The sequence below is a fragment of the Theropithecus gelada genome, chromosome 19 (genome assembly GCF_003255815.1).
Source record: "Theropithecus gelada isolate Dixy chromosome 19, Tgel_1.0, whole genome shotgun sequence".
Lineage (NCBI taxonomy): Eukaryota > Metazoa > Chordata > Mammalia > Primates > Cercopithecidae > Theropithecus > Theropithecus gelada.
In genome coordinates, this window is record NC_037687.1 from 16,354,576 (window position 1) to 16,372,683 (window position 18,108).

The following is an 18,108-nucleotide window of genomic DNA, read 5'->3' on the forward strand; positions in this document are numbered from 1 at the left end:
CTCAGTTATCAAGATAAATCATATATATATAAAATATGTGTGTATATATACATATAATATATATACATATAATATATACAATATATACAATATATACATATAATATATATTATATATATACATATAATATATATACATATTTTATACATATATATAGTGAGAGAGAGAGAGACAGAGTTTCTCTCTTGTCACCCAGGCTGGAGTGCAATGGCACGATCTCAGCTCACCACAACCTCCACCTCCAGGGTTCAAGCGATTCTCCTGCCTCAGGCTCCCGAGTTGCTGGGAATACAGGCATGCGCCACCACACCTGGCTAATTTTGCAGTTTTAGTAGAGATGGGTTTTCTCCACATTGGTCAGGTTGATCTTGACCTCCCTAGCCTCAGTTGATCCTCCTGCCTCAGCTTCCCAAAGTGCTGGGATTACAGGCATGAGCCACCACGCCCGGCTGATAAATAATATTTTAATGCAAATTTTAACTTTTTTTGACACATGGTCTTGCCCAGGCTGCACAGTGCAATGGTATGATCATGGCTTATGGCAGCCTCGACTTCCCAGGTTCAGGCAATCCTCCCTGTTCAGCCTCCTGAGTAGCTGGGACTACAGGCATATGCCACCATGCCTGGCTATTTTTTAAAATTTATTTTTATTTTTTATGTTTTTATTTTTATTTATTTTTATTTTTTTTAGGACGGAGTCTCGCTCTGTCGCCCAGGCTAGAGTGCAGTGGCATGATCTTGGCTCACTGCCAGCTCTGCCTCCTGGGTTCACGCCATTCTCCTGCCTCAGCCTCCCAAGTAGCTGGGACTACAGGCACCCGCCACCACACCGGCTAACTCACACCTGGCTATTTTTTTTTAAATTTTTTATAGAGACAGGGTCTCACTATGTTACCTATTATTATTATTTTATTTGAGACAGTCTTGCTCTGTCGCCCAGGCTGGAGTGTAGCAGCGTGATCTTGGCTCACTGCAAACTTCGCCTCCTGGCTTCAAGTGATTCTCCTGCCTCATCCTCCCTAGTAGCTGGGATTACATGTGCATACCACCATGCCTGGCTAATTTTTGTATCTTTAGTAGAGATGGGGTTTCACTGTTTTGGCCAGACTGGTCTTGAACTCCTGACCTCAAATGATCTCCCCACCTCAGCCTCCCAAAGTGTCGAGATTACAGGCGTGAGCCACCTTGCCCAGCCCCATTATTTGTTGTTGTTTTTTTTAGAGACAGGGTCTCACTCTGTCCCCCAGGCTGGAGTGCAGTGGTGTGATCACAGCTCACTGCAGCCTTGAGCTCCTGAGCTCAAGTGATCCTCCAGCCTCAGCCTCCTGAGTATCTGAGACTACAGATGCACACCCACACACCCTGATAATTTTTAATTTTTTGTAGACATGGGGTCTCACTATGTTGCCCAGCTAGTCTCTAACTTCTGGTCTCAAGAGATCCTCCTGCCTTGGCCTCCCACAGTGTTGGGATTACAGGCGTGAGCCACCATGCCTAGCCTAGGGGACAATTCTTTATTGCCCCTCATGACTTCTGGTGGCTCTAGGCTATCAGAGTGGTCGACTTCACCTCCATCTTCTTAGAGTGCTAGTTGGATTCAAGAATTAAACTGACGTAAAATTGATTAACAGGAAAAAAAAACCATACACATTTATTTATTTATTTGTTTGTTTGTTTTGAGACAGAGTCTCACTCTGTCGCCCAGGTTGGAGTGCAGTGGCTCGATCTTGGCTCACTACAACCTCTGCCTCCTGGGTTCTAGTGATTCTCCTGCCTCAGCCTCCCAGGTAGCTGGCATAACAGGCTCCTGCCACCACAACCAGCTAATTTTTATATTTTTAGTAGAGATGGTGTTTCGCCCTGTTGGCCAGGCCGGTCTTGAACTCCTGACCTCAGGTGATCCACCCACCTCGGTCTCCCAATGTGCTGGGATTACAGGTGTGAGCCACCACACCTGGCCGACATACATTTACTAATACAATTTTTTTACATGGCACAAGAACCCTCATAAGGAAATAAGGACCCACAAAAGCAGCTAGAGTCATTTACTTATACATTGAATTGGACAAAGAAAGTGGCTCACGACTGTAATCCCAACACTTTGTGAGGCTGAGATAGGAGGATCACTTGAGTCCAGGAGTTCAACACCAGCCTGGGTAATGTAGTGAGACCAAAAATAAAAACTTAAAAATTAGCCGGGTGTGGTGGTGTGTGACTGTGGTCCTAGCGGGAGGATCACTTAAACCCAGGAGGTCGAGGCTGCAGTGAGCCATGGTTGCACCACCACACTCCAGCCTGGGCAACAGAGCAAGACCCTGTCTGAAGAAAAAAAGTGAGATTTGCTTCTGTGATTTCCTCTCTGCCAGGCCCTCATCGGTGATCAGTACGGCCCCTGTGTGATTCCCTCGCAGATCGATGAGAAGGAGTGGGAGGTATTGAGGGCCCGTCTGACTGCCAGGCCAAGTGACCTGGAGCTGGTGGCACGACACTTCCGGAGGGACGAGAATGCGGTTCCTCCCACCTACATCCTGCAGGCACCAGGTACTGGGGAGGCCTGTGAACCAGAGGAGGCTACCCTAACCTCTGTCCTACGCTCTGGAGCCCAGGAGGCCCGCAGGCTGGGGCTCATCACCCAGGAGCAGTGGCAGCGCTACCACCGGTCAGGTGAGGCGGCAGGGACTCCCCTTGGAGATCCACATGAAACTGACTGCATGTTCAGAATATCCATCCCCTGTTGGCAAAAATGCAACAGTCTGCATTTCTTGCAAATGCCAAACCAGTCAACCGCTAGTCCCTCGGCTCTGAGAAAGGCTGTTTTACTGATCCAAAATAGTTCAGCCACGTTCCTGATCAGTCTTGGTCTCAGGATCTTCCTCTCCTCGCTGGCTCTTTCTTCTCGACTCCCAGGGAGGCTCCTGGCACGGGGGGTATATTAGTCTGTTCTCATGCCACTAATAAAGACACACTTGAGGCTGGGTAATTTACAAAGGAAAAAGGTTTAATGGACTCAGAATTCCACATGGCTGGGGATGCCTCACAATCATGGCAGAAGGCAAAGGAGAAGCAAAGACACGTCTTACATGGTGGCAGGCAAGACAGAGTGAGAGCTAAGCAAAAGGGGAAACTCCTTATAAAACCGTCAGATCCCATGAGACTTATTCACTACCATGAGAACAGTATGGGAAAAACCACCACCCATGATTCAGTTATCTCCCACCAGGTCCCTCCCACAACACATGTGAATTATGGGAGCTACAATTCAAGATGAGATTTGGGTGGGGACACAGCCAAACCAGATCAGGGGGAGCAATCCAGGGTGCTACCATCCCAGTTTGCCTGGGATGAAGGGTTTCCTAGGATGCAGGATTTGTAGTACTAAAATCTGGCAGGCTGGGCCCAGTGGTGCCTACCTATAATCACAGCATTTTGGAAAGCCGAGGCAGGAGAATCACTTGAGTTCAGGAGTTTGAGACCAGCCTGGGCAATATAGTGACACCTCATCTCTACAAAAACAAACAAACAAACAAACAAAACTTTTAAAAATTTGCCAAACGTGGTGGTGCAGGCCTGTAATCCCAGTTACTCAGGAGGCTGAGGCAGGAGGATTGCTTGAGCCCAGGAGGCAGAGGCTGTGGTGAGCCGAGATCATGCCACTGCACTCCAACCGGGGTTACAGAGAGAGACCTGTCTCGAAAAACAAAAACAGAAACAAAAACAAAACTAACTGGGCATGGTGGTGCATGCCTGTAGCCCCAGCTACTCAGGAGGCTGAGATGAGAGGATCGCTTAAGCCCAGGAGTTGGAGGCTGCGTTGAGCTATGATCTTGCCACTGTACTCCAGCAAGGGTGACAGAGTGAGACCCTGTCTCTAAATCAATCAATCAATAAATTAATTAAATAAAATACAGTCTACACTTGAGCAACATAGTGTTTAGGGACTCTAACCCCTTGCACCATTGAAAATCTGTGTATAACTTTTGAGTCCCCCAAAACGTAGCTACTGATAGCCTACCAATAACATAAATTGTTGACCAGGTGTGGTGACTCACGCCTATAATCCCAGCACTTTGGGAGGCTGAGGTGGGTGGATTACTTGAACCCCAAGTTGGAGACCAGCCTGGGCAACATGTCAAAACCCCACCTTTATTTTTTAAAAAAATTAAAATTAGTTGGGTGTGGTGGTGCACACCTGTAGTCTCAGCTACTCAGGAGGGTGAGGTGGGAGGATTTTGTCAGCCTAGGAGGTGGAGGTTGCAGTGAACCCAGATTGTACCACTGCACTTCAGTCTGGTCGATAGAGTGAGACCCCATATCAAACAAACAAGCATAAACAGTTGGCCGGGTGCGGTGGCTCATGCCTGTAATCCCAGCACTTTGGGAGGCTGAGGCGGATGGATCACGAGGTCAGGAGTTCAAGACCAGCCTGGCCAACATAGTGAAATCCTGTCTCTACTAAAAATACAAAAATTAGCTGGGCATGGTAGTGAGCACCTGTAGTCCCAGCTACTCAGGAGGCTGAGGCAGGAGAATCGCTTGAACCCAGGAGGCAGAGGTTGTGGTGAGCTGAGATCGCACCACTGTACTCCAGCCTGGCAGCAGAGCAAGACTCTGTCTAAAAGAAAAGCAAACAAACAAACAGTCGATGAACACATATTTTGTATGTTCTATCTATCATATCCTGTTTTCTTATAATAAAGTAAGCTAGAGAGAAGAAAATGTTATTACAAAAATCACAAGGAAGAGAAAATATGTTTGCTGTTGCTTAAGCATAAGTGGTTCATCAGTCACAAAGGTCTTCATCCTTGTCATCTTCACCTTGAGTAGGAAGAGGAGGGGTTGGTCTTGATGTCTCAGGGATGGTAGAGGCAGAAGAAACTTGACCTGTGTAGTTCAAGCCCATGTTCTTCAATGGCCAGCTGCATACAATTCAGTGGCAACTATTACATTCACTGTGATCTACAACTGCCAACTCTGTCTAGTTCCAAGACATTTTCTTTTCTTTTTCTTTTTCTTTCTTCTTCTTCTTCTTTTTTTTTTTTTTTTGAGATGGAGTCTCGCTCTGTTGCCCAGGCTGGAGTGCAGTGGTGCAATCTCGGCTTACTGCAACCTCCGCCTCCTGGGTTCAAGTGATTCTCCTGCCTCGGCCTCCTGAGTAGCTGGGATTACAGGCACGCGCCACCTCACCTGGCTAATTTTTGTATTTTTAGTAGAGACGAGTTTTCCCCATGTTGCTCAGCTGGTCTCTAACTCCTGACCTCTTGATCAGCCCGCCTTGGCCTCCCAAAGTGCTGAGATTACAGGTATGAGCACCTGCGCCTGCCTGACATTTTCTTTGTACTTATTTATTTATTTATTTATTTTTGAGACAAGGTCTTACTCTGTTGCCCAGGCTAGAGTGCAGTGGCACGATCACGGCTCAGTGTGGCCTCCAGCTCCTGGGCTCAAGCAATCCTCCCACCTCAGCCTCCTCAGTAGCTGGGACCGCAGTCATATGCCATCACAGGCTGCTGACTTATTTTTTGTAGAGACGGGGTTTTGCCATGTTGCCCAGGCTGGTCTCGAACTCCTGAGCTCAAGTGATTGTCCAGCGTTTGCCTCCCAAAGTGCTGAGATTACAGGCGTGAACTACACCTGGCCCTCCAAGACATTTTCATCACCCCAAAAGAAGCCCTATCCATTAAACACTCCCCATCTCCCCTCTCCCAGCACAGGCCACCATCAATCTGCTTTCTGTCTCTGTTAATTTCCCTGTTCTGGACATTTCATGTCAATGGAATCTCACACTACATGGCCTTTTGTGTCTGGCTTCTCTCACTCGGCATCATATTTTTGAGGTTCATCCACGTTTTAACATCTGTGAGTATTTCATCCATTTCAATGGCTGAATAGTATCCCATTGTGTGGAAGGACCATATTTTGTTTATCCATTCATCTGCTGATGGATGTTTCTTTTGATTTGTTTTGTTTTTGAGACGGGGTCTTGCTCTGTCGCACAGGCTGAAGTGCAGTGACATGATCTTGGCTCACTGCAACCTCCACCTCCCAGGTTTAAGCGATTCTCCTGTCTTAGCCTCTTGAGTAGTTGGGATTACAGGCGTGTGCCATCATGCCAGGCTAATTTTTGTATTTTTAGTAGTGACGAGGTTTCACCATGTTGACCAGGCTGATCTCGAACTCTTGACCTCAGGTGATCCGCCTGCCTTGGCCTCCCAAAGTGCTGGGATTACAGGCCTGAGACCCCACACCCAGCCTGCTGATGGCTGTTTGGATTGTTTCTGTCTTTTGGCTGTTGTGAATGGTGCTGTTACAAGCAAGGGTGTATTAGTATTTGTTGGAGTCTCTGTTTTCAGGTCTTTTCAGCAGATACCTGGGAGTGGAATTGCTGGGTGCGATAGTAATTCCATGGTTCACTTTTTGAGGATGACAGTATTGTTTTACAGTGTGGCTACTCCTCACATGGGGCCTCTGTGTTGCCTACCCTGAGGGGTCTTTGATTAATAATGGCTAAATCAGGCCGGGCGCAGTAGCTCACGCCTGTAATCCCAAGCGCTTTGGGAGGCCAAGGCTGGAGAACTGCTTGAGCTCAGGAGTTGGAGACCAGCCTGGGCAACATAGCAAGACCCCATCTCTAAAAAAAAAAATACAAAAATTAGCCGAGTGTGCTGGTGCATGCCTGTAATCCCAGCTATTTGGGAGGCTGAGGTGGAAGGATCACTTGAGCCTGGGAGGGGGAGGTTGCAGTGAGCCAAGATCGCGCCACTCCACTCCAGCCTGGGTGACAGAGTGAGACCGTGTCTCAATAATAATAAGAGTAAGAATAATGGCTTAGGCCGGGCGCGGTCACTCACGCCTGTAATCCCAGCACTTTGGGAGGCCGAGACAGGCGGATCACGAGGTCAGGAGATTGAAACCATCCTGGCTAACACGGTGAAACCCCGTCTCTATGAAAAATAGAAAAATTAGCTGGGCGTGGTGGCAGGTGCCTGTAGTCCCAGCTACTCGGGAGACTGAGGCAGGAGAGTGGTGGGTGAACCCAGGAGGCGGAGGTTGCGGTGAGCCGAGATCATGTCATTGCACTCCAGTCTGGGTGACAAGAGCGAAACTCCGACTCTCTCTCTCTTTAAGAATAATGGCTTAATTAGTGTAACTCTGGGTGCAGTCCCTGGACCAGCAAGCCTTGGCTTGTTGCAAATGCAAACTCCGGGCCCCCACTCAGATCTGCTGAATCACTTCTGGAGGTGGGGTCCAGCCATGCGGGTCTTTTCGAGTCTCGCAGGTCGGACTCTGGTGCACGTTAATCTTGAGAACCAATGCACGTCCCCCAACAACAGGTCTCCCAGCAACCCCATTTAGGTCAGCTGCTGACCCAATAATGACCACACTTCCTTCCCACCTTCCCCACTTTGGCAGTCATTGACTGGGAGATACAGCGGGGCCTGCTGAGCTCAGAGGACCGGGACCAGGGAGCGACCGTCTTCCTTCGAGAGATCCAAGACCTCTACAAACACATCCTTGAAGACTGCGCCCTCGGGATGGTGGACCGGCTCGCGGATGGCTGCCTGGACACTGATGCCCAGAACCTTCTCAGCAGCCTCAAGGGCCACATCACTGACATGCACCCCGAGGTCCTCAAGGCCCACCGCCTGCCGTGGAGCCGCGACCTGGTGAACCCCAAGAACAAAACTCACGCCCACTACCTGAAGGAGCTGGGTGAGCAGTTTGTGGCGAGGGCCAATCACCAGGTCCTCGAGCGCCTCCGTGAGCTGGATGTGGCCGGACAGGAGTTGGCGTGGCTCTACCAAGAGATCCGCCACCACCTTTGGCAGAGCTCGGAGGTCACCCAGAACTTCTGCGGACGTCAGGAACTCCTGGCCCGGCTTGGGCAGCAGCTCAGGCACGATGACAGCAAGCAGCACACCCCCCTGGTACTCTTTGGGCCCCCGGGCATCGGAAAGACAGCCCTGATGTGCAAGCTGGCTGAGCAGATGCCAAGGCTGCTCGGGCACAAGACGGTGACCGTCCTGCGGCTGCTGGGGACGTCGCAGATGAGCTCGGATGCCCGTGGCCTGCTGAAGAGCATCTGCTTCCAGGTGTGCCTGGCCTATGGGCTGCCCTTACCCCCTGCCCAGGTTCTGGATGCCCACACCAGGGTGGTCCAGTTTTTCCACACCCTCCTCCACACCGTCTCCTGCAGAAACTTCGAGTCTCTTGTGCTCCTGCTGGATGCTATGGATGACCTGGACTCTGTCCGCCATGCTCGGAGGGTTCCCTGGCTGCCTCTCAACTGCCCCCCGAGGGTGCACCTCATCCTCTCAGCTTGCTCGGGGGCACTGGGGGTTTTGGACACCTTACAGCGAGTGCTCCTGGACCCGGAGGCCTACTGGGAGGTGAAGCCCCTCTCTGGAAACCAAGGCCAGGAGATGATCCAACACCTGCTGGTGGCTGCAAGGAGGACGCTGAGCCCGGTGCACACAGATTTGCTCTGGGCCAGCCTCCCGGAGTGTGGGAACCCGGGGCGGCTGAGGCTGGCCTTTGAGGAGGCCCGGAAGTGGGCCTCCTTCACCGTGCCTGCACCACTGGCCACCACCGCGGAGGAAGCCACGCACCAGCTCTGCGCCCGTCTGGAGCAGACACATGGGCGGCTCCTCGTGGCCCACGTGCTGGGCTACATCGTGTCTTCCCGGTAAGTCTCTGTGTTTTGAAACTCTTATTTATTTATTTATGTTTAAGTTTTTATTTTTAGAGATGGGGCTCTAGTTATGTCACCCAGGCTGGAGTGCAGAGGCGCGATCACAGCTCACTGCAGTCTCAAGTGATCCTCACGCCTCACCTGCTGAGTAGCTGGGACTACAGGTGTGCACCACCGTGCCCAACAAAATATAATTTTTTAATTTTAATTTTCAGAGATGGGGTCTGACTGTGTCGCCCAGGCTGGAGTGCAGTGGCATGACCGTAGGTCACTGCAGTCTCCAACTTCCAGGCTCAAGTGATCCTCCCATCTCAGCCTGCCGAGTAGGGTAGCTGGGACTACACGCGTGCACCACTGTACCCAGATAAGTATATTTTTTAATTTTTGTTTTTAGAGATAGGGGTCTGGCTCTGTCTCCCAGGCTGGAGTGCAGTGGCACAGTCATAGCTGACTGCAGTCTCCAACTCCGAGGCTCAAGTGATCCTTCCATCTCAGCCTGCCAAGTAGGGTAGCTGGCACTACAGGTGTGCAACACCGTGCCCAGCCAAATGCAGTTTTTGTTTGTCAACTATACCTCAACAAAGCTGGGAAAATAAATCCACCCATGCAAAAGAAAGAAAGGGCTGCCTACATGGTTGCTTAGCCAAGTGAAAGTCTCGGGGCTGTGAATTGCAACAAACTAGGCCAGGCGCAGTGGCTCACACCTGTAATCCCAGCACTTTGGGAGGCTGAGGCGGGCGGATCACCCAAGGTCGGGAGTTGGACCAGCCTGACCAACAAGGAGAAACTCTGTCTCTACCAAAAATACAAAAAAATTAGCCGGGCATGGTGGTGCATGCCTGTATTCCCAGCTACTCGGGAGGCTGAGGTAAGAGAATCACATGAATCCAGGAGGTGGAGGTTGCAGTGAGCCGAGATCACGCCATTGCACTCCAGCCTGGGCAACAAGAGCAAAACTCCATCTCAAAAAAAAAAAAAAAAAAAAAAAAATTGCAGTAAACTTGGGTTGTGATAATCTGGGGCCATTGCTCAGAGATGCCAGGTGTGGATGAGGAGTCAAAAGTAACATGCATATATTGCTTTTTGGATATAGCAAGAAAAAGAAAGAAAGAAAGAAAGAAAAAGAGAGAGAGAAACAGGGAAGAATGGCAGGCAGGCAGGAAGGAAGGAGAGAGAAAGGAAGGAAGGAAGGAAAGAAGGAAGGAAAGAAGGAAGGAGGGAGAAGAAAGAAAGAAAAGAAAGAAAGAAAGAAAGAAAGGAAGGAAGAAAGAAAGGAAGAAAGAAAAGAAAAGAAAGAAAAAGAAAGGCCTGGCATGGTGGCTCATGCCTATAATCGCAGCACTTTGGGAGGCCAAGGCAGGTGGATCACTTGAGTTTGAGACCAATCTGGTCAACATGGCGAAACGTTGTCTCAACTAAAAATACAAAAAACAGCCCGGCATGGTGGCGGGCACCTGTAATCCCAGATGCTCAGGAGGCTGAGAAAGGAGAATCACTTGACCCCAGGAGGCAGAGGTTGCAGCGAGCCAAGATAGTGCCACTGTGCTTCAGCCTGGGTGACAAGGGAAGACTCCACCTCAAAAAGAAAGAGAAAGAGAAAGAGAAAGAGAGAAGGAGGGAAGGAAGGAAGGAAGGAAGGAAGGAAGGAAGGAAGGAAGGAAGGAAGGAAGGAAGGAATGAAGGAAGGAAGAAAGGAAGAAGGATAGTAAGAAAGAAAAGAAAAGAAGGAAGGAAGAGATAAAGGAAAGAAAGAAAGAAAGAAAGAAAGAAAGAAAGAAAAAGAAAGAAGGAAGGAAGGAAGGAAGCAAGGAAGGAAGGAAGGAAGGAGAGAAAGAAAGAAAGAAAAGGAAAGAAAGGGAAAGAAGGAAAAAACAAAACAAAAATTCCCCTAAAACTGAGAAGAGGCAAAACTATGTCGTCCAGCATTTTGGATGGTAGTTTTGAGTGTTTGCTGTCGGCCAGTTGCAGTAAAGGCAAAGTTTTGTTCCTTGGTGTCTCCGCCAATTGGCAGAGGACAAACTCAGGGGAGGGAGTGAGGCTGCTTGGTCTTTCTGATTAACCCCTTCCTCTCTGCTGCTTGTTGGTTTTGCTTTTGCTTTTGTTTTATTCCTTCCTTCCTTCCTTCCTTCCTTCCTTCCTTCCTTCCTTCCTTCCTTCCTTCCTTCCTTCCTTCCTTCCTTCCTTCCTTCCTTCTCTCCCTTCCTTCCTTCTTTCCTTCATTCCTTTCTTCTTTCCCAGCACTTTGCCAAGTGGTGCAATCTCAGCTTACTGCAACCTCTGCCTCCTAGGTTCAAATGATTCTCATGTCTCAGCCTCTCAAGTAGCTGGGATTACCTGCATGCACCACCATGCCTGGCTAATTTTTGTGTTTTCAGTAGAGACAGGGTTTTGCCTTGTTGGCCAGGCTGGTCTCGAATTCGTGGCCTCAAGTAATCTGCCCACTTTTGCCTCCCAAAGTGCTAGGATTACAGGAATGAGCCACCACACCCAGATTTATTATTTATTTATTTATTTAGTAGAGACAGGGTCTCACTATGTTGCCCAGGCTGCTCTCAAACTCCTGGGCTCAAGCAGTCCTCCCACCTTCGCTTCCCAAAGTGCTGGGATTACAGGTGTGAGCCACCATGCCTGGCTTATAATCTATCTCTGTATATACAGCTGACTCTTGAACAACCTGGGGGTTAGGGGAACCAACTGTCTCCCAATGTAGCTCTAAATTGGTGTATAACTTTGAACTCCCCTAAAACTTAAATACTAATAGCCTACTGTTGACCAGAAGCCTTACCAGTAACGTAAATGGTTGGTGAACATGTATTTCATATGTTCTGTGTATTACAGACTGTATTCCTACAACAAAACAAGGTAGAGAAAAGAAAACGATAGTAAGAAAATCATAAGGGGGGCTGGGTGCAGTGGCTCATGCTTGTAATTCCAGCTACTTGGGAGGCTGAGTACGAGAATTGCTTGAACCCAGGAGGCGAAGGTTACAGTGAGCCTAGATCACGCCATTGCACTCGAGCCTGGGTGACAGAGCAAGACTCTGTCTCAAAAAAAGAGATAATCATAAGGAAGAAAAATACATGTAGTATTCATGAAGTGGAAGTGGATCATCACAAAAGTCTTCATCCTTGTGTTCTTCACACTGAGTAGGCAGAGGAAGAGGAGGAGAAGGGAAGGAGGAGAAGGGGACTTGGTCTTCCTGTCTCAGAGGCAGCACAGGTGGAAGAAAATCCGCATATAAGTGGACTCATGCAGTTCAAACCTGTGTTCTTCAAGGATCAACTCTATGTCTATCTGCTTGTCTATATCTATTTATCTATCATCTGTCTACCTATTTATCTTTATGTTTATCTATCTCTGTATCTATTGCTCTATCTCTTATTTATATCTATCTCTCTCTCTATAATATGTCTGTCTATGATATAACTATTTATACATCTGTCTATCTGTCATGCTACCAGCATCTAGTGGGTGGAGGCTTGGGTGGGGGCTGCTACACATCCTACAACAGGGGTCCCCAACCCCCAGTACCAGTACCAGTCCATGGCCTGTTAGGAACCAGGCTGTACAGCAGGAGGTGAGCAGCAGGTGAACAAGTGAAGCTTCATCTGTATCTGCAGCCACTTCTTGCTGCTCCTCATCGCTCCCATTACCACCTGAGCTCCACCTCCTGTCAGGTCAGCAGCATCGTTAGATTCTCATAAGAGCGCAAACCCTATTGGGAACTGTGCATACAAGGGATCTAGGTTGCTTGAATCTTATGAGAATCTAATGCCTAATGACCTGTCACTGTCTCCCATCACCCCCAGATGGGACTGTCTAGTTGCAGGAAAACTAGCTCAGGGCTCCCTCTGATTCTATGTTATGGGGAGTTGTAGAATTATTTCGTTATATATTGCAATGTAGTAATAATAGAAATAAAGTGTACAATGCACTTGATCATCCCAAACCATCACCCCCACCCCGGTCCGTGGAAAAAAATTGTCTTCCAAGAAACTGGTCCCTGGTGCCAAAAAGATTGGGGACTGCTGCCCTACAACACACAGGATGGTCCCCACCCTAAAACATGATTTGACTCCAAACATCAACAATGCGAGCCCAAGAAACGCTGCACTCAGCATGCCCTGTGCCCTCTGGGAGCCTCACTACCTCCTCTGCACAGAGGTGCTCGTTGGGAGAGCATCCATCCTCCGAGGCTACCGGAAGGATCAATGAGATCATGCTCGCCAGAATAAGAGTTCAGAATATGGGGAACTAGTGCATTTTCTTCTTAGTCCTCAACAGTTTTGTTTTTGGCAGATGAGGAAACTGAGGCAAAGAGAAGGTACATTACTTGCCAAGGTCTCTCAGCCAAATGTAAGCCTGATCAAATCAGATCAAATGCAAGCCTGATGACCATGCACAGCCCTGTTTTGCAATTCAGGCTAGGCGGGTCCCGTGGGAGTGCCAAGTGAGGTGCTTGCTCTGGGGTTCACATTGCTTAGGGGATGTCTTCAGGGATGAAGATGGACTCTCAACCTAGTGGTTCACCCATGACCATGGGCACATCTCCTAGGCTCTCTCTGACACCATATAATAGAACTTTTACAGGCCAGGTGCAGTGGCTCACACCTAATCCCAACACTTTGGGAGGCTGAGGCAGGCAGATCACCTGAGATCAGGAGTTGGAAAGCAGCCTGGCCAACATAGTGAAACCCCATCTCTACTAAAAATACAAAAATTAGCCAGGCGTGGTGGTGCACACCTGTAGTCCCAGCTACTGGAGAGGCTGAGGCAGGAGAATCACTTGATCTCAGGAGGCAGAGATTGCAGTGAGCTGAGATGGCACCACTGAACTCCAACCTAGGCAACAGAGTGAGACTCTGTCTCAAAAAAAAAAAAAAAAAAAAAAAAGTTTGCAAAGAGGACAGTGTTGGGTATGACATTATTACCAATATGGTAACTACAAGCCACAAAAACTATGGAACACTTGAAAGGTGCTTCATGCAACTCAGAAACTGAATTTAAGTTTGAAAGATGGTTCATGCAACCAAGACACTGAATTTTGAATTTTATTACTTTTTAACCAGTTAAACTTTATTTGTACTTATTTGTTCATTTATTTATGTATTTGTTTTAGAGACAGGGTCTCACTGTTTTGCCCAGGCTGGAGTGCAGTGATGTAATCACAGCTCACTGCAGCCTCAACCTCCTGGGCTCAAGCCATCCTCCCCTCTCAGCCTCCCAAGTAGCAGGGACTACAGGCGTGCGCCCCCATGCCCAGCTAATTTTAAATTTTTTTTGTAGAGATGGGGTCTCTTTGTGTTGCCTAGGCTGGTCTTGAGCTGTGGCCTCAAGCAGTCCTCCTGCCTCAGCCTCCCAAAGGTCAGGGATTACAGGCGTGATCCACCGCGCCCAGCCCACTTATCCTAATTAAAGACATGCCTTGGTAGGCCAGGGTGGAGTGGGGTGGGTGCAGTTAGTTTCTGCATTATTTTCCTTGAGTTACCTCGTCCTTCCCTCCCTATACTGTCTGTCTCAGACCGCTTGAGGTTGAGGAGTGATCGGTTTATGGTTCTGTAGGTGTGCATGCAGAGGAAAAGATTGGCACTTTGGGAGACCGAGGCGGGTGGATCACGAGGTCAGGAGCTGGAGACCAGCCTGGCCAACATGGTAAAACCCTGTCTCTACTAAAAATACAAAAATTAGCTGAGTGTGGTGGCACGCACCTGTAGTCCCAGCTACTCAGGAGACTGAGGCAGGAGAATCGCTTGAACCCGGGAGGCGGAGGTTGCAGTGAGCCGAGATCGTACCACTGCATTCCAGCCTGGGCGACAGAGCAAGACTCTGTCTCAAAAAAGAAAAAAAAAAAAAAAAAAATCGGAAAATGTCTTCCTTGGTGGATACTGCCCTAATGGGCTTGGGCCCTCGTGGGTGCTGTCCAAATGCTGATCCCAGGTAATGTGCTGGACACCGAGCGGGTGGCTGTATCCCTCCCTCTCTTGGCTTCTGCATCCTCCAAACGCAGAAGACATGAGATGTGCCTCAAAGCCCCACTCCTCCTCCCTTCAGGCACGGTCTCTCGGAGGCGGAGCTGAAGGATGTTTTGTCCTTGGATGACGAGGTCCTGCAGGCTGTGTACCGGGACTGGACCCCACCCAGCAAGGAGCTGCTGCGCTTCCCGCCCCTGCTGTGGGTGCGGCTTCGTCGGGATCTGGGATACTACTTGGCCCGGCGGCCCGTGGATGGCTTCACCCTCCTGGCTATTGCCCACAGGTAGGTCCAGGCAGCAGTGGCAGGGGCACTGGGTGGGACCCCAAGAATAAGGAGGACTCACTGGCCAGGGGTCTTCTCAGTACCAGATCCTTCACTCCCCAGGGAATCAAGTCCAGTTAGAATTCTGACACAATTCACTCATTTTTAAAATTGAGTTGAGGCTGGACGCAGTGGCTCATGCCTGTAATCCCAGCACCTTGTGGGGCCAGGGCGGGAGGATTGCTGGAGGCCAGGAGTTGGAGATCAGCCTGGGCAACATAGAGAGGCCCCATCTCTACAAAAAATATAAGAAAATTAGCTAGGTGTGATGGTACACACTTGTGGTCCCAGCTACTTGGGAGGCTGAGGTGGGAGGATCACTTGAGCCCAGGAGTTTGAGGCTACAGTGAGCCGTGATTGCACTGCTGTACTCCAGCCTGGGCAACACAGTGAGATCCTGTTTCAAACTAAACAGCTAAACTAAGCTAAACTAGGTGAAGTTCACGTAACATAAAATTCACCATTTCATTTCATTTCATTTCATTTCATTTCATTTCATTTCATTTCATTTCATTTCATTTCATTTCATTTCATTTTATTTTATTTTATTTTATTTTATTTTATTTTATTTTATTTTAAGACAGGGTCTGGCCCAGGCTGGAGTATAGTAGCTGTCATCACGGCTCACTGTAGCCTCAAACTCCTGGACTCAAGCAACACTTCCATCTCAGCCTCCAGAGTAACTGGGACTACAGGCATGCACCACCATGCCTGCTATTTTTAATTTTTTTTTTTAGAGAGACGGAGTCTCACCACATTGCCCAGGCTGGTCTCGAACTCCTGGGCTCAAGAGACACACCTACCTCGGCCTCCCAAAGTGCTGGGATTACAGGTGTGAGTCAGCATGTTTGGCCAATTCACCACATATTATTTTATTTATTTTGTTTTATTATTTTATTATTTTTTGAGACAGAGTCTTGCTCTGTTGCCCAGGCTGGAGTGCAGCAGCACGATCTCGGCTCACTGCAACCTCTGCCTCCCAGGTTTGAGTGATTCTCCTGCCTCAGCCTCCTGAGTAGCCAGGATTACAGGCATGAGTCACCACAACTGGCTAATTTTTGTATTTTTAGTAGAGACAGTTATCACCATTTTGGCCAGGCTGGCCTCAAGTTCCTGACCTCAGGTGATCTGCCTGCCTCGGCCTCCCAAAATGCTGGAATTACAAGCATGAGCCACTGTGCCCGACCAGAATTCATTGTTTTAAAGTGGACAATTAACTGGTATTTTAGTACAATCACAATGTTGTACCCCTCACCTCTGTCTAGTTCCAGAACGTTTTCATCCCCGCAAAAGGTGACCCCGTCCCCATCAGCAGTCACTCCCCATTCTCCTTCCCTAACCCCTGGCAGCTACTCATCTGCTTCCTGTCTCTATGGATTTGCCTGTTCTGGGCATTTCAGATCAATGAAATCTCACACTATGTGGCCTTTTGTGTCTGGCTTCTTTCACCCAGCATCATGTTTTCAGGGCTCGTCCACATTGTAGCAGGGATCAGTGCTTCCTTCCTTTTCATGGCTACATAATATTTCATTGTATGGATGGGCCACGTTTTGTTTATCTTCATCTATGGATGGACACTTGCATTGTTTCTACCTTTTTGCTATTGTGAACATGCATGTGTAAGGTTTTGTTTGAACACCTGTTTTCTTCCCTTCCCTTCCCTTCCCTTCCCTTCCCTTCCCTTCCCTTCCCTTCCCTTCCCTTCCCTTCCCTTTCCCTTTCCCTTTCCCTTTCCCCTTCCCCTTTCCCTTCCCTTCCCTTCTTTCCTCCCTGCCTCCCTCCCTCCCTCCCTTCCTCTCTCTTTCTTTCCTTCTTTCTCTTTCTTTCTTTCTTTCTTTCCTTTTTTTTTTTTTTTTTTGACAGAGTCTTTCTCTGTCACCCAGGCTGGAGTGCAGTAGCAACATCTCAGCTCACTGCAACCTCTACCTGGGAGGAGTAATTCTCCTGCCTCAGCCTCCTGAATAGCTGGGATTACAGGTGTGCAACACCATGCCCAGCTAATTTTTGTATTTTTTTTTTTTTTTTAGTACAGACAGGATTTCACCATGTTGGGCAGGCTGGTCTCAAACTCCCGACCTCAGGTAATCTGCCCGCCTCGGCCTCCCAAAGTGGTGGGATCACAGGCATGAGCCGCTGCACCCGGCCTGAACACCTGTTTCTTAATTCTTCTGGGTATATACCCAAGAGTGGATTTGCTGGGTCAGGTGGTAAGTTATTTTATGTTTAAATTTTGGAGGAGCCCAAAGGTTCCTCTTTGAAATCCCACCTGTAATTACGTGCCTGAGACTACAGGCGTGTAATTACAGGTGGGATTTCAAATTTATGAAATTTATGTAAGGAAAGTAAATTTATGTAAGGAAAGAGAAAACATGGACCAATTTAGAGAGAGATGTGATGTATCAAATAGCACAGGTGGTCAACAGAGTGGTTTAGGATGGCTTGGGATTGGGGAACTGCCTCCAGGAAGACAGACAGCCACCTTTGAGCTCAATGGGTCCCCCGGGTCCATCAGCCTGTGTACCCCCTCTGTAGACAGCTGGTCGAGGTGGTCCGTGAGCGCTACCTGTCGGGATCCGAGAGAGCCAAGAGGCATGGCGTCCTGGCTGACTTCTTCTCAGGGACCTGGAGCCAGGGTACCAAGAAGCTCATCACTCTGCCACTTGTAGGGAAACCTCTAAACTTGGACCGAAAGGTGAGGTACCTGGGACCCCCACTCTCCACCTGCAACCTCCACCCTGCCCAGTGTTGCTCACCTCCTTCCTTCCCCTTTTTGCACTTAAAACGTCCTCCTGACCTACTTCTCCTTTCCCACAGAGGGCAAGATGTCCCTTCTATCCCCCTTTTTTTTTTTTTTTTTTTTTATGAGACAGAGTCTTGCTCCGTTGTCCAGGCTGGAGTGCGATGGTGTGATCTCAGCTCACTGCAACCTCTGCCTCCCGGGTTCAAGCAATTCTCCTGCCTCAGTCTCCCGAGTAGCTTGGATTACAGGTGCCCGCCACCACGCCTGGCTAATTTTCGTATTTTTGGTAGAGACAGGGTTTCACCATGTTGGCCAGGCTGGTCTCGAACTCCTGCCTGGGCAACAGAGAGTAACTCTGTCTCAAAAACAAACAAACAAACAAACA

At 48.8% G+C, this 18,108-nt stretch overlaps 1 protein-coding gene across 3 annotated transcripts in view; it reads left to right on the plus strand.

Annotated features, from left to right (window-relative positions):
* The window catches only part of NWD1 (NACHT and WD repeat domain containing 1), an 88,152-nt gene that overhangs the window by 22,211 nt on the left and 47,833 nt on the right, over positions 1–18,108 (plus strand). For 2 of the 3 annotated variants that reach the window (XM_025367719.1, XM_025367721.1), the window contains 4 exons: positions 2,367–2,664; positions 7,411–8,683; positions 14,741–14,944; positions 17,516–17,675. In XM_025367719.1, the coding sequence (XP_025223504.1) occupies positions 2,367–2,664; positions 7,411–8,683; positions 14,741–14,944; positions 17,516–17,675 (1,935 nt within the window). Of the gene's footprint in view, positions 1–2,366; positions 3,091–7,410; positions 8,684–14,740; positions 14,945–17,515; positions 17,676–18,108 lie in introns of all 3 variants that reach the window. The other variant, XM_025367720.1, reaches the window with a different exon arrangement.